This window comes from Oncorhynchus masou, chromosome 1, assembly GCF_036934945.1.
Source record: "Oncorhynchus masou masou isolate Uvic2021 chromosome 1, UVic_Omas_1.1, whole genome shotgun sequence".
In the NCBI taxonomy this organism is placed as follows: Eukaryota; Metazoa; Chordata; class Actinopteri; order Salmoniformes; family Salmonidae; genus Oncorhynchus; species Oncorhynchus masou.
This window is the reverse complement of record NC_088212.1, coordinates 69,244,705-69,260,927: the sequence shown is the minus strand read 5'-3', so window position 1 is coordinate 69,260,927 and position 16,223 is coordinate 69,244,705. Positions and strand designations below refer to the sequence as shown.

General features: G+C 42.0%; 1 protein-coding gene across 1 annotated transcript in view; it reads right to left on the bottom strand.

The window, feature by feature from the left end:
* Positions 1–1,074: 1,074 nt before the first annotated feature.
* Positions 1,075–16,223, bottom strand: part of LOC135549356 (E3 ubiquitin-protein ligase NEDD4-like) — a 51,249-nt gene continuing 36,100 nt past the window's right edge. The window contains 25 exon segments of the mRNA XM_064979353.1: positions 1,075–3,317; positions 3,413–3,485; positions 3,678–3,774; positions 4,235–4,342; positions 4,440–4,499; positions 4,592–4,652; positions 4,880–4,953; positions 5,094–5,189; positions 5,328–5,398; positions 5,565–5,686; positions 5,890–6,119; positions 6,356–6,421; positions 6,644–6,702; positions 6,792–6,846; positions 6,998–7,075; positions 8,812–9,015; positions 10,734–10,853; positions 11,220–11,309; positions 11,782–11,864; positions 11,867–11,939; positions 12,517–12,640; positions 12,809–12,972; positions 13,555–13,651; positions 14,040–14,101; positions 14,566–14,616. Of these exon segments, the coding sequence (XP_064835425.1) occupies positions 3,215–3,317; positions 3,413–3,485; positions 3,678–3,774; positions 4,235–4,342; positions 4,440–4,499; positions 4,592–4,652; positions 4,880–4,953; positions 5,094–5,189; positions 5,328–5,398; positions 5,565–5,686; positions 5,890–6,119; positions 6,356–6,421; positions 6,644–6,702; positions 6,792–6,846; positions 6,998–7,075; positions 8,812–9,015; positions 10,734–10,853; positions 11,220–11,309; positions 11,782–11,864; positions 11,867–11,939; positions 12,517–12,640; positions 12,809–12,972; positions 13,555–13,651; positions 14,040–14,101; positions 14,566–14,616 (2,421 nt within the window). The 3' untranslated portion in view covers positions 1,075–3,214.

The following is a 16,223-nucleotide window of genomic DNA, read 5'->3' as shown; positions in this document are numbered from 1 at the left end:
TTGAACTGGGATGTGTGCATGAAGTTAGGGTTTTGGTTGAGGGTTGAACTGGGATGTGTGCATGAAGTTAGGGTTTTGGTTGAGGGTTGAACTGGGATGTGGACATGAAGCTAGGGTTAGAGTTAGGGTTTTGGTTGAGGGTGGATCTGGATGGTGGACATGAAGCTAGGGTTAGAGTTAGGTTTGTGGTTGACCTGGGATGTGTGCATGAAGTTAGGGTTAGAATCAGTCCAAATTGACTAACAACATCACTGATTTGATGCGCTCGAACACAGCCAATATGTAGGCAGTGTTCATTGTGGTCAAACAAAACCTCTGTATCCCGGTGGACGGGAAAAAGCTATTTTTTAAAGGTATATAACAAAAAAAGTGCTTATTGCAGTTGACTTAAAGAGCATATGACACATACTGAATAGTAAAGAGCTGCATGAAATGAACTAGTCTAATGAACTAGTCTATAAAAGTAATCCTCTGGCTTGTAGATATCGAACAACTATACTGAACAAAAATATAAACGCACCATGCAACAATTTTACTGAGTTATAGTTCATATAAGGAAATCTGTCAATTGAAATAAATTCATTAGGCCCTAATCAATGGATTTCACAACTGGGCAGGGGCGCAGCCAATCAGAATGTTTTTCCCCACCAAAGGGCTTTATTAGACATACATACTCCTCAGTTCCATCAACTGTCCGGGTGACTAGTCTCAGATGATCCCGCAGGTGAGAAGCCGGATGTGGAAGTCCTGGGCTGGCATGGGTTACACGTGGTGAGGCCGGTTGAACCTACTGCCAAATTCTCTAAAATGGCGTTGGAGGCAGTAGAGAAATGAATATTACATTCTCTGGTAACAACTCTGGTGGACATTCCTACAGTCAGCATGCCAATTGCACGGTCCCCCCTTTTATTGTCCCCAGCATAAGGTGCACCTGTGTCATGATCAAGCTGTTTAATCGTCTTCTTGATATGCCACACCTGTCAGGTGGATGGATTATCTTGGCAAAGGACAAATGCTCATTAACAGGGATGTAAACATATTTGTGTCCAATATTTGAGAGAAATAAGCTTTTTATGCATCTGGCTCATTTCTGGGATCTTTTATTTCAGCTCATGGGACCAACATTTTACATGTTGTGTTTATATTTTTGTTCAGAATAATATGAAAGAAGATAAGGTGGCATTTTCAATTGATTTGATTTTCTAAATATGTTGCCATTTACTTTGGCATGCAATCAAAACATGTTGTTTTCAACAAGATACAGAAGTTTTATTTCATTAAAGCAATGATAGAAAATCCACTTAGTTGTCAGAATTACATTTGACACAATATATAAATTAAGTATCTCTTAAAATAATGAATGATAGAGTATCGGATGTTAACAATAGATCCATTCAACTAAAGGATAAGAGCATGTCAAAGATCAGGATGATCAAATTCTATGATAAATTACAATGCCTTCATTTGTAATGTAAGTCTTAATTACCAGTGAAATGAAATGTGCTTTTTTCTTCCATGGCAAGTAAAATGTACTCAAGTCAAATGTGCACTTAAAAGCAGAGGATTTTAGCATGAAATCATACTCAACGTATGCATTCTGAAATTGATAGTTTGGCAAAGATCAAGACACTAAGACTTTTATAACTATTTTAACAAAGTGCTTTACCTTATAAAAGCACAACTATAACATTTTGATTTAAGTTAAATAAAATAAAAACATATTTTCCTTCAACAATCTGTAAACATACCAGATAGTGTAAACATGTTTTGTACCATTCATACAATACATTCTTTGATAGAGCACACCACTGCATATGTACAGTCAATTCCCTCAAGATAATCAAAGGCTAAAAAATACATTCGCAGAAATCTTTGAGAATTGATACTATCAATTTCTTGATATTAATTCAATAGAGTTATTACATAGAGCAATTTGAAAAAAAATACATGTACTAAAAATAGAGTATTATACTGCTCTACAACACCCATGAATAGAGCAGGGCTCTCCAACCTTGTTTCTGGAGACCTATTGTCCTGTAGGTTCAGTCCAACCCTAATCCAGCACTCCTGATTATATTAATTAGTTACAACTGGGGTTGGAGGTGAAAACCTACAGAAGGGTAGTGCTCCAGGAACAGGGTTGAGAGCCCTGGAATAGCGGAATAAAAAAATAATACATCCATCACTGAATTTTAAAAAATCAGCAGAGGAAACATATTTTGCAAGTGTGTGTGCAAGAATGAGAGCGCAATGGCAACTTGGTTTTTCAATGGAGTCTAATGTGGAGTCGTCCGTTCTGTGATATCCCCAGTAGGCTATACAAAAGGTGCATTCACTGTCCATTGCTCAGACACATACTTTGTGATTGTAAAAAAAACAACACATTAGGAACACCTGCTCTTACCATGACATAGACTGACCAGGTGAATCCAGCTGAAAGCTATTATCCCTTATTGATGTCACTTGTTAAATCCACTTCAAATCAGTGTAGATGAAGAGGAGGAGACAGGTTAAAGAAGGATTTTTAAGCCTTGATACATGGATTGTGTCTGTGTGCCATTCATAAGGTGAATGGGCAAAACAAAAGACTTATGTGCCTTTGAACGTGGTATTGTTGTAGGTGCCAGGCGCACCGGTTTGTGTCAAGAACTGCAACACTGCTTGGTTTTTCACACTCAAGTTTCCCGTGGTCCACCACTCAAAAGACATTCAGCCAACTTGGCATAACTGTGGGAAGCATTGGAGTCATGGGCCAGCATCCCTGTGGAACGCTTTCGACACCAGTGTATATACGGTAATGTATATCGAAGTCCAATGTCAATCTCCTCATGATAGAATATTTATCATAGATGAACAGTAATATCTGTATGATATAATGCATTTGATAAATGGTATATAGATCTGGTTTAAGTATACATACATAATTACGAGACACAAAAAAACTATTTGTAAACTTCACAGACCAAGAGTGATTTAAGAAGTGATTTTCACTCATCATCCATCCCTTCCACTGTGCAGGGGAGGGGAGCACCAAAGACTTTGCTGTCTGTGATTGTTCTCCATCTTCTCAGGCGGTTGGCAGATCAGGTCTGGACCTGAATATTGTGTGTTTTATCAGCATTAAACAGAACTACAGCACAAAACTTGGTGCTAGCCCTAAGTTCACTGGCAGTAACTGCCATTTTAACATCTGCGCCATAGGCCACACACTCGCCTAATCCACTCCATCAAAGCCTTGTGCATTCTCTATGGCGATGTGTAGCTTCTCCCTCAGCTCCTCAAACGACTCATAGGGAGGCAGATCCAGCCGGTTGAAGCTGAAGACGGTAAAACAAAACAAAATTCAAATGCACATTTGTTGCAGTAACCAGGTAGGACTATGAGCCAAACTGCTGTATTGTTAGTTACTCACCATGTGTGGGCTCCAGGTAGTTTGTCTCGTGTTCCCCACTGCTCAATGGTAAACAGCTGTGGTCCATTAGACCCTGTGATTTCATAACAAAAAACAAGATTAGGAGGAGAGAATCATATACAAACACCTCTGGTTACAACTCAGAATCCATGTTTCAAAGTTCATATCAATCTATGTAATGACAAAATGGTTAAAAACATACCTAGAATGTACCCTGTATTATACAAATGAGTCTTAATACAGAGAAGTAGAGAAGAGGACTCACCATAGAGCTCTGCAAAGCCATTCATTGGGACCCGGGAGGTGCCAGTCACAAACTGCAACAGGCGGATACGCTTCTCTGCATCCATCAGCAGAACAGTCTGAGAATGACAAAATATCATTCAAATAGCTGTAATGAATATTGAGAATTCACCCAAAAACTAAGGATGCACCGATGTGGAAATTCTGGGCCAATATCAGATATTTACCGATATCCAATGTGTTCCTGGGAGTTTTCACTTTCAGGAATGTGCTAATAATAGCTAATAGCTCAAACCATGTGGACGCTAAAGCCAAATTCATAGGATGAGTTTTTCTTCAAGTTGTGCCGACCACCTTTTAAAAAAATGCCACAGACCGCTCAGTTTGTCTCTGCCACTAATAGCGGATACATTTCAGTCCCCATCATTGTCCTTTGTCTCCACATCAGACAGATGTCGACATAATATTTTTACCCAATTATCGTCCGATACCGATATGGTCACCAATAAACCGTGCATCCCTAAAAAAAACACTCTAGAATCCAGAGGCTTCTGCTCTAGTAGTGGAGTATCCTCTTACCTTCCAGAACCACAGGATGACAGGCTGGTTGGGACAGTAGCCATTCTTGTACTTGGTGTTCTCCCTCCAGTCATTCACATCCACGTCTCCCAGGCCACACATCAGGAGCTAGAAAAAAAAAAAACAGACAGAACATCACTAAACGATCTGTAAAGATAGGCTCTTAGTCATGCATACATCTCAGAATGATAGGAATGAGACCCACCTCCAGCTCATTCTCGTCAAAGATCTTGATGAGATCCTGGGGTATCAACTCATAGAATCCCTAAGACAAGAGAGACGAACACGCAATAAGTCAACCGTTTCTTTCAATCTTATCACAACAATCAAAACATCTCAATAAAACCTAGTGTTTACCTCCTTGAATGCGGTCATCTGCTTCAGTATCCTGTTCACGAACCTCCACTGCATGACAAGACTGAAAAAAATTGTTTATTTTGAAATGGAAGCATTCAAAAGCCCTAATAATTTCTCATTTATCTAATGATGCAGACATGTGGTGGGTGGTGGTTTCATTGTCCATTTGCAAACCCGTCAAATATGTGACTTGTGGGTCACCTACAGGTAACCAGCTGAACAGCACTACATGGCAGTGAGTACGAGGCGTGTTTCCTCTTTCTACCAGCAGAGGGCTCTGGTACTTACTGGATGTATTCCTTCTTGTTGTCATCGGTGACTACTATTTCAGATCCTCCTGGCTTCAGCTCATGCTGGTGTGTCTAAATAGGAGGAAATGTGATGTCAGCATGACAGATACCAGAGTACCACTTAGCATCGATTTTAAAACCCCTTCAGTCAATAGGCACAAGATAGAACAGAAAATACTTGGGCCAAACAACAAATAGGAAGCAGGTCCCACCTGTCCAAAGAGTTCTTCGTCTATGGTGAACCTCAGATCCAGGTCTATCGGGTCATTCTCCAATATCCACTTCAGGGAGTTGAAGTACTCACTGTCCTGAAATAACAACACACAAACACCATTACCACTAATGGTGAAACACTGCTGTTATAGATGTCTGATTTATCACATCTCTACTATCTGATTAGGTGATGGGAAGATGTGAGAGTAATCTAGATAGTATTAGGTACCTACCACAGACTCCATGTCCTGTAGAGTAATGGGCTTCTGCAACATCATCTTGTAGAAAGGCCTGATGAAGAAGGCTAGAAAAAAACATGTCAGTATCTGTGCAACACGCCTAATCCTTGTGGCCCTGGCATAGAGCAGTCCTCAGCTCTTAGTTTCTCCACACACACACAACTATTATACGAATTAATGAACTTTTAACAGACAAAGTTCATGAGTGAAATCACCAGCAGTGAGACTCACCGTCCAGCAGCTTTCCATGGTAGACAGCCATGCCTGCCACACGGCCAATGAACTTGAAGTAGGACAGGTGGTCCTCATTGCAGAGGCCTGAGTTGGGGTTGATCTGCAGAGTGTAGTTGTCCCTGCCCCAGAACATGCAGAGGAGAAACTTAACACAGCTCTAAAGTCATCCAAATCCTTCTCTGATCCATTCCAGAACATATCCCATCATTAAAATGATTCATAATGCTATCAGAGATGTTATTCACTAACAGCTCCATTAAGGGCCTGTTCCATTTTTCCTTGCCTGAAAATGGAATTCTAACACATTCAAATAGAGACTCACGTGGCAGAATACTCAAACAGCCCATAATAGGGGTTGAACATCTCCTTGGAGATTAGGAAGAACCACTCCCTGGCCACGCCCCCGTAATCCAAGCCCTTCTCTCCCTCAAACTCCACCCACAGCCGCGCCTTCAGGAAGTCGGCCCTCTTGATTGACAGGATTCGTCTGTAGGAGTCCTCTAGCACGGTGTTCCGCCTGAGCTTCATCTCAAAGCGGTTGGGGATGTCAGCCTGGAATTGGAGATAGAGCATGCTGAGTGAGTGGACATCAGGTCAGGGGATGTAGCTGGACTAAATGTCATAGAAGATTTGAGGATGATTGAGAGAAAGACAAGATAGGCTTTTACAGTGTGAATATGCTGTATATCTGACCTATAAGTGAGGTTTAGCTGTAATAACAGAACATTAAGAGCATAGGGCCTTCAGTAATTACAATGATTCCCTGTCTTGGGAAAAACATTGCTCACCGGTTTCTTCAGCTTCTTCCGGAAGTATTCATACTTCTGTTTATAGTCTCTGGAGTAAGGCACAGCCTAGAATAGACAAGGATAGGAGATCCAATGACCAGAAATCAATTATGAACACATGATGAATTATTCGGTTTTATGGCCAACCTGGAGAACCTGACTCCAAAAAGAGAATGGGCCATATTGCATTCCTAAAATCACTCTACCAGAATCTAATAAATAAAAATCTCTAACTATAGCTTTAAATTATTATTATTATTATTATTTTTAAATATCATCTATACTTACTGGTCCAGTTATGGCTGAATTCTGCAGTCTGGGGTCATCCCATTGTGTGTTCTTCGTGTCTGAAAATACATCAGATTTATTCAGCATTGGTAGTCGGCATATGCATTTTTCACTCATTTTTACAAATTGTAGTATATGTCATACATACTGTGATCTATGTAGAATATCCTCCCATCACTGTGGACCCTCTCCTCCCAGCCAGGCTAAGATAAGGGTAGCAAACATTACTCACATAATTTTTCCCTTAAAATCAACCATTCACTCAGCAACTTTCAACTTTAAGAGGCTCATGACACTGGGCTGCTAATTGCCTTCTTAGAATGCTATTGGATATGATATCATTGTAAAGCTTACCGGCATTGGCCCGAGGTCAGTTGGGTCTAGCGAAGGTCTCCTCCTCATGTGCACAGGAATCTTCAACCTGGGGTCTTCCTGTTCACAGCCAGATAAAAAGGAAATAAGTCACACAAACAGGAAGGAGCAGTGAGAATGGCAGTATTGTCCAGTGGATAACTGGTCATTCTGGCCATGATGATGCATGACTAGACCCTATAGGTAGGGCCTGGGGGTATTTATTGATCATGTGACCTGATCAAGAAAAACGACACCAGTCAAATGTTTGGACACACCTACTCATTCAAGGGTTTTTCCTTATTTGTACTATCTTCTACATTGTAGAATAATAGTGAAGACATCACAACTATGAAATAACACATATGGAATCATGTAGTAACCAAAAAAAGTGTAAAACAAATCATTAAAAAAATATATTCTTCAAAGTAGCCACCCTTTGCCTTGATGACAGATTTGCACAATCTTGGCATTCTCTCAACCAGCTCCATGATGTAGTCACCTGGAATGCATTTCCATTAACATGTGTGCCTTGGTAAAATTTTATTTGTGGAACTTCTTAAATGTGTTTGAGACAATCAGTTGTGTTGTGACAAAGTAGGGGTGGTTACAGAAGATAGTCCTATTTGGTAAATTCAAAGCCCATATTATGGCAAGAAAAGCTCAAATAAACAAAGAGAATCGACACACCATCATTACTTTAAGACATGAAGGTCAGTCAATCCAGAAAATGTCAAGAACTTTGAAAGCTAATTCAAGTGCAATCACAAAAACCATCAAGCGCTATGATAAAACTGGCTCTCATGAGGACCGCCAGAGGAAAGGAAGAACCAGAGTTACTTTCGAGTTAACACTCAAATTACAGCCCAAATAAATGTTTCAGAGTCCAAGTAACAGACACATCCTCAACATCAACTGTTCAGAGGAGACTACGTGAATCAGATCTTCATGGTCGAATCGCTGCAAAGAAACCACTACTCAAGGACACCAATAAGAAGAAGAGACTTGCTTGGGCCAAGAAACACGAGCAATGGACAATAGACCGGTGGAAATCTGTCCTTTAGTCTGATGAGTCCAAATTTGAGATTTTTGCTTCCAACCTCTGTGTCTTTGTGAGACACAGAATAGGTGAACAGATGATCTCTGCATATGTGGTTCCCATCGTGAAGCATGGAGGAGGTGTGATGGTGTGGGGGTGCTTTGCTGGTGACACTGTCAGTGATTTATTTAGAACTCAAGGTTACCATGGCCACCTCTGCAGCAATTTGCCATCTCATCTGGTTTGCGCTTAGGGGGATTATCATTTGTTTTTCAACAGGATAATGACCCAAAACACACCCCCAGACTGTGTAAGGGTTATTTAACGAAGGAGAGTGATGAAGTGCTGCATCAGATGATCTTTCATCAACAATCACCCGACCTCAACCCAATTGAGATGGTTTGGGATGAGTTGGACCGCAGTCAAGGAAAAGTAGTCAACAAGTGCTCAGCATATGAGCTAACTCCTTCAAGACTGTTGGAAAAGCATTCCTCATGAAGCTGGTTGAGAGAATGCTAAGAGTGTGCCTCATCAAGGCAAAGGGTGGCTATTTTGAAGAATCTCTAATATAAAATATTTTTATTGGTTTTACACTTTTTTGGTTACTACATGATTCCATGTGTGATATTTCATAGTTTTGACATCTTCATTATTATTCTACAATGTAGAAAATAGTACAAATAAAGAAAAACCCTTTAATGAGTAGGTGTGTCCAAACTTTTTACTGGTACTGCATGTCCTTTTAAGAGTGGTGGTATGCAGGTGCTTGCTTTCTCACCCAGGAAGTGGTCTTAGTGTTGTGGTCGATGAAGAAGGGTTTTCCGTTGGGAGCATTGCGGACCTCCCAGCCTGCAGGCATGAAGCCACACTCCCTCTGTGAGCCGGGGGAGTGCTGGGGGGAGCCCTCAGGAGAAAGCATGGGGGGCTGGTACACAGTGGCGTTCTGGGACAGAACAGCCTGGGCTGCTGCGTCTGAGGTTATCTGAACCATGGAAGGAGAGACTAAGATTAACACTATTGATATACTCAATAGGAGGGTGAACTGGATTCTACATCAACATTATCTACAGTGCTTTCGGAAAGTATTCAGACCCCTTGACCTTTTCCACATTTTGTTACGTTACAGCCGTATTCTAAAATGGATTAAATACAAAATTATCCTCAGCAATCTGCACACAATACCCCATAATGATGAAGTGAAAACATAAATACCTTTTTTACATAAGTATTTAGACCCTTTGCTATGAGACTCAAAATTGAGCTCAGGTGCATCCCATTTCCATTGAATATCCTTGACTCCATGTTTCTACAACTTGGAGTCCACCTGTGGTAAATTCAATTGATTGGACATGATTTTGAAAGACACACACCTGTCTATATAAAAGTCTCCACAGTTGGCAGTGCACGTCAAAGCAAAAACCAAGCCATGAGGTCGAAGGAATTGTCTGTAGAGCACAGACAGAGGATTGTACTGAGGCACAGATTTGGGGAAGGATACCAAAACATTTCTGCAGCATTGAAGGTCCCCAAGACCACAGTGGCCTCCATTCTTAAAAGGAAGATGTTTGGAACCACCAAGACTCTTCCGAGAGCTGGTCGCCCGGCCAAATTGAGCAGTCAGAGGAGAAGGGCCTTGATGGTCACTGACAGAGCTCTAGAGTTCCTCTGTGGAGATGGGAGAAACTTCCAGACGGACAAGCATCTCTCCACCAATCAGGCCTTTCTTGTTGAGTGGCCAGACAGAAGCCACTCTTCAGTAAAAGGCACATGACAGCCCGCTTGGAGTTTGCCAAAAGGCACCTAAAGACTCCCAGACCATGAGAAACAAGAGTCTCTGGTCTGATGAAACCAAGATTGAATTATTTGGCTTGAACGCCAAGCGTCACGTCTGGAGGAATCCTGGCACCATCCCTACGGTAAAGCATGGTGGTGGCAGCATCATGCTGTGTGGATGTGTTTCAGTGGCAAGGAATGGGAGACGAGTCCGGATCGAGGCAAAGATGAACGGCGCAAAGCTTAGAGAGATCCTTGATGAAAACCTGCTCCAGAGTGCTCAGGACCCCAGACTGGAACAACGACCCTAAGAACACAGGCAAGTCAACACAGAGTTTCAGGACAAGTCTCTGAATGTCCTTGAGTGGAACAGCCAGAGCCTGGACTTGAACCCGATCGAACATATCTGGAAAGACCTGAAAATAGCTTTGCAGCGACACTCCCCATCCAACCTGACAGAGCTTGAGAGCATCTGCATGGGAATGGGAGAAAATGGGAGAAACTCCCCAAATACAGGTGTGCCAAGCTTGTTGCGTCATACCCAAGAGTACTCAATGCTGTAATCGCTGCCAAAGGTGCTTCAACAAAGTACTGAGTAAGGGGTCTGAATACTTATGTAAATTTAATAATTTTTTTTGTATATTTTTTAATATCAATTAGCAAAAGTTTATAGAAACCGGTTTTTGCTTTGTCATTATGGGGTATTGTGTGTCGATTGATGAGGGAAAAAAAATATTTAATCATTTTTAGAATAAGGCTGTAACGTAACAAAATGTGGAAAAAGTCAAGGGGTTTGAATACTTTCCAATGGCACTGTATCTACACAAGTTAAGTGGGTGCTGATTGTCTTTTCACATGACTTTGAAAACTTCTTTAGTGCACTGTGGTTTGAGAGAAAGTGAGAGCAAAATGAGCAATGCAGCCAACCTGGATGAGTGGCCGTGTCCAAGTGGTTATCCTGCTGTTGTGATTAACGTAGTAGGGTCTGCTCTTACTATCCTGCTTCTCCTCCCAGCCTGGAGGCAGCCCCGCTGAGGTTGCTAACAACTATTGAACAACATAGAGAGAGGCATCAAACAATCCATACAACAATACCTCAAGTGAATAGAACAATAACTTCCTCTGAATCACTGAGCTACATGCTCAAACCTGATGACTGCATTCTCACTGTCCTTACATCATCTGGGAAAACTATGGAAGCCACACTTGCATGCTGAAGCTGAGCTCAGATGACCCTATCCCACAAATATTGCTATAATACAGGAGTGTTGTGCTTCCCTGTGCTGCGGTGTGTGTGTGTGTGGGCACAGGGGATTCAGGGAACGTAACACACACCACAGGTTGAACAGGGTGCTCCTCTACTGTCAGAGTCTGGGCACTGCCTCTGCGACTGGAGTGACTTGAATGACTGACCACAGGATGAACAGGGTGCTCCTCTACTGTCAGAGTCTGGGCACTGCCTCTGCGACTGGAGTGACTTGAATGACTGGAAGGGCCCTGCAGCTGAAGAGAGCAAGACGACAGAAACTACAGTCATTACCCATACACGTGTTAATAGGCACATATTCTCCAGCTCTAGACAGGCACTAATACCTGTCTAATACTCAAATATTAAAGTCCCTCAAGGATACCGCAATTGCATTAAATTTCTTTAATATTATGCAAGGACTTGCAATTTCAACCAATCAGCAGTGCCTATTTACTGCAAAATATGGTTCAATCAAGCCACACAGATAAAAACTTTGCAAACTGCCATGTAAAATGTTAGAATTGATGTAGCAAAATCTATCACAAAAAATCCCAGCGAAATACTGGAGAGACTGATTACAGCTGTGTTGTTATAACACAGTGCATTTTCAGTCCCTTCTTAGAACTGTGGAAGGACCCTGTTCAGGAAGCATATCCCCAGTCTGGCTTTGGGTGTCGGCCGATTGGTAATGGGAGCCCGGTCAGCGCTGGCCAGTAAATTATTCACCTGGAGGGAGGTACGTCGGTTGCCGGATGTGGCACCCAAGGCCTGGAGGCGACTGAGCTCGTCACAGAAGGAGTGAAACTCCAGGGGGAGTGGGGTGGAGGGGGGGAGCGCTGGCTGTTGTACAAGGTGGACTCATCCTCTGTTATGATTTCCCAACTCTGGAGCAGAGGAAACAAGACACATTAAGAGTTTACCATCTGTTCTGAAGGATGTCTTGATAGTGTTAAGTCATTGTCTTCTCATCTGGTTGTGAGCTAAGAAAACAGTTCTGACCTGCTTGTTCTGTTTTATTACATAAAACTGACATGTGATATGATTTCAGTAGGGCAATCTTTTTTGGGGGGTGGGGGACGGGACGGTGGGGGGGGGACTTTGAGGAACACCCTGATCGTGAACTTGATCTTGTTAAGGGTCACTCTGAACTATCCTGACATTTAGTCATTTGCTCAGTTAGCAGCCTCTAAAGAGGGGCTAGGACCAGAAAACATGGTCGTAAGATATGGTCCTTATAGGTCTGGGCCTATATACCTTAGGTAGGTCGTGTAGTTGGACAGCACACCACGTACAGTTGTTTCATAATCGTACCAGAGACCACAAAAAGATAAAACTTAATCTCATCTCCAATTCAATATCAAACTCAGGAGAATAACTGTAATTACATTTGAATTTAAAGTGACATTTAACTTTAAATGTGAATTTTTCAATACATTGATTGAATTTCGACTTGAAAATAACCTCAGTTGACTCTTGTTGTCTGTCGTTGGAGTCCTCTTGGTCGGAGATCTGCCTGCGGGCGGTGAAGGCGTGCTGCGCCTCCATGTGGATGTTCTGCCTCTGCTCTGCCTCTACCTGGCTGTCTCTACATAGGGAAACACACACACTCACAGTCAACTTCTCATCTCTTGACCAACCAGGTGTTACTGTATTCCAATACTACCAAAGTGTTAAAATAGCGCTAGATTAAGTTCAAGCTGTCAGAATAAAGACCCCAGACTTACTGGGAGAAGAAGGAGAACCCCAGACTTACTGTACTATGGGCCTGTGCCACTGTGTGGTCCTGGTTTCGTGGTTGACATAGTAGGTCCTACCCAGGTTGTCCTGCCTCTCCTCCCAGCCAGGGGGCATTGCAGGCAGCAGGTGGTTGTGCCTGGGACCGGACATGTCCTGGCCCTCTAAAAACTCCCAACTAGGCTGCACAACAAAAACAACTGTTACACAACATGGCACATGCAGATGTCAACATTGCCCAAATCCTCTACATGTTTGTTCAAGTCAAACAATGTCTTGGCCACTACTCAGAAAATTCAGTGGCAAGCATAGGGACTCATACTTTACTGAAGTTTGGCTTCAAATCATTCTAAGGAAGATGTCAGCATATTCATCAAAGGCCCTGGACCCATGGTGAGACAAATATAGATTGGCCTTTTGGACATGGTGTTCCTAGCCACTGCTTACATTAAGCATGTTCAAGAATGATGACTGGCTGGTTTTATCAATAACTATCAGGATGGAGATGGCAGGCAATCAGCCATCTTGGCTTGACACTGGTAAAATGAGCCTGGTGTCTTTTCTCCTGGCTCTGAGCACTAATATGCTGTTACATGTATATACTGAAGCACGCCGGCTGAGCAACAGCCAAGGCACGTAGATTAGACACTGTAAAATTAAAGGAGGAGGGGGGTGACTGCGTGGGAATATTCAATTTCAGGGGGTCAGGGGGCAAAGAGGGCAGGAGGACAGGGGGCAGGTTGGTTAGGTGGGTGGCGGTCTTACATCCATGTCTTCAGTCTGTTCTGCAGCATCCTCTGAGTTGTTTTTGGGTAGGTAGGTCATCTTCAGACGGAGATGACCTTTGACCCTGGATTTGTGACTGCATCAAAACATAAACTAAACACTTAACAAAAAATACATGGAAAACAGTGCACCTTCTAAGCAACAGTAATGTGAGCCTCTTAGGTGTATCAAATATCAGACACACAAATGTCATTCCAACAATCTATCATTGTGACTGACTCAAATATGAAATTGAGCTTTCTCCAAGGCAAAATCAATATGTACTTTATGTAGCTATTTGAGCTTAATTTATACACCTCAGGAAAGAAAGGCAAACTCACTGGAATTAAACAAGATATAATTCAAATTAATTTATGAAATGCCAAGACTGAATGTGATAAAAATGTCAAGGAAAATGTCACAAAGTAAATCCATGTTAAACCAGGAAGGATAAGAGGCTTGAATAATCATGAAATAATGCCAACCTTCTCGGGTGAAGTAGAAAATCCTTGAATGTGTATGGCCTTTCAATGTTAGGATTTTCTGTCTGAAAAAAAAAAAAAAAAGTATTTAAACATTTGAAATGCTCTATAAAGATATTTGCTGCATAACATCTACACATGCAGTAACTGTATATCAACAGCAGTCCTGTATAGACAGTAAGGTAGGTCTGCTGTAAATGCTATGAAAAGGAAGGCAAAGTTAACAAAGTTAACAAACATGGAGGACTGTAATTCCATAACTATGGACAATGTTGTGGAAAGGGCTTTGACATGAGGGTGTTTATGTTTACTTGAGTGCGCCTATGACAGTTCATTGGTGAAGATAAGTAACTATGTAAAGTGTACAGATCTCCGACAAATTATATCTAAAGGAGAACATGGAACACCAAACAGCAGAGACTATCCTACTCCTTTAGACATGGGATTGGAAACATGTTGATTTAGGAGAATTGGTTTCCACATACATTATGCAAGTGCTAAATAAACTATTTCCTTGCACTAGGCTCACCGGTATCTGGTGTAATGGTACATCCACCTGCCCCAGAAAGTCATCACGTGTCTGTGGAAGGATATAAGAGATTGTAATGGGGAGTCATGTACAGTAGTCATTCATGAGAGTCCATCAAACAAGGGAGTGGTTACAATGTATCGGGCATGTTTGCGGACTCGCATGCACGCACACACACAGCTCAAGCACAAAAGGTATGAGTCACATACACACACACAGAGTATACCACATGACTGGCCTAGATAGATAAACATTTTCCATGACAGAGTCACCTTTACAGCACCACAACATTATGTGCCCTCATGGATGATTTAGTTGTAAATGTATTCATTGGCACATTATACACAGTCTTATTAGACAAGGCGTTCCAAAAATGGCACTGCACACAACCCCAAATTGACATTAGAAAATGCAGATGACCCCACTTGGAAAAATTATATCTAGTTAAAGCAAAACTTCAGGATTCTGACAATGAAGCCCTTTATCTGCTTCCTCAGAGTCAGATGAACTCATGGATAGCATTTGTATGTCTCTGCGTGCAGTTTGAAGGAAGTTGCTGACTAAAGTTAGTGCAATTGCTAACTAGTGTTTGCACAATGACTGGAAGTCTATGTAACTGCAGTGCGAGCATATACCATAAGACTCCCAGTCATTGCGCTAACGCTAGTTGGCATTGGCTCACGAAACTACCTCTAACTTCCTTTATACTGGATACAAAGACAAAAAGGGTGGCAGGTAGCCTAGTGGTTGGAGCGTTGGGCCAGTAACCGAGTTGGTTGGCTGCTAGATCGAATCCCCAAGCTGACAAGGATGTTCTGCCCCTGAACAAGGCAGTTAACCCACTGTTCCTAGGCTGTCATTGTAAATACTAATTTTTTCTTAACTGACTTGCCTAGCTAAATAAAGGTTCAATTAAAAAAAATAAAAGGTAAGGGCTTCATTGCCAAAATCACAAAGTATCCCTTTAATGGTGTGTATTCATATTCACTCAATTTTACATCCCGCAAGCTGTCCCAACACATAATTACATGAAATTGCATTCTAATAGTGTTAAAGGTTATTGTAAGTGGCTGACACTAAAAGGTTGCATTTTACACCCATTTTCTCAGGGGACCCCATTTCAATTTCTGGGGAGCCCACCCCAAGGTTTGAAACCACTGTATTAGACATGTGGATTGAATAATTCAGGGGTAGCCCACAGTATAGCTAGAGCATTAGACATTTTAATATGTAGTTGTGGAGCAGTGTCCTTTCTAGAAAAGGTGATTCTGACTGAGTGACGTCTCTAGAGACAGGCTCCAATGTGACCACTGCTATAACGCAGTTACTGTAACATGTTCCTATGCAACATACATCACCCACCTTCCAACATCACCAACAACTGAAAACACAGTGTTGTGCGGGTCAGCTTCATGACCAAATAAACACCCTCGGCACATCAAACTGCCCAGCAATAGTATGGAGACGGTTCAATTGAATGGATATAGACTGTTCCCCTCCTCCTCTCATTCCTTCCCCATGCCTTTCATTGGCAGTGAAGCCAAGACAAGCAGGCTTTGGAGAGTCCAGGTTGAGGGACACAATGTACAGCCTGAGAATTTGCTACTCTGATCTCGTGACATTCTCTCAGGAACATCACAGAGGGGACTCATTAAGGG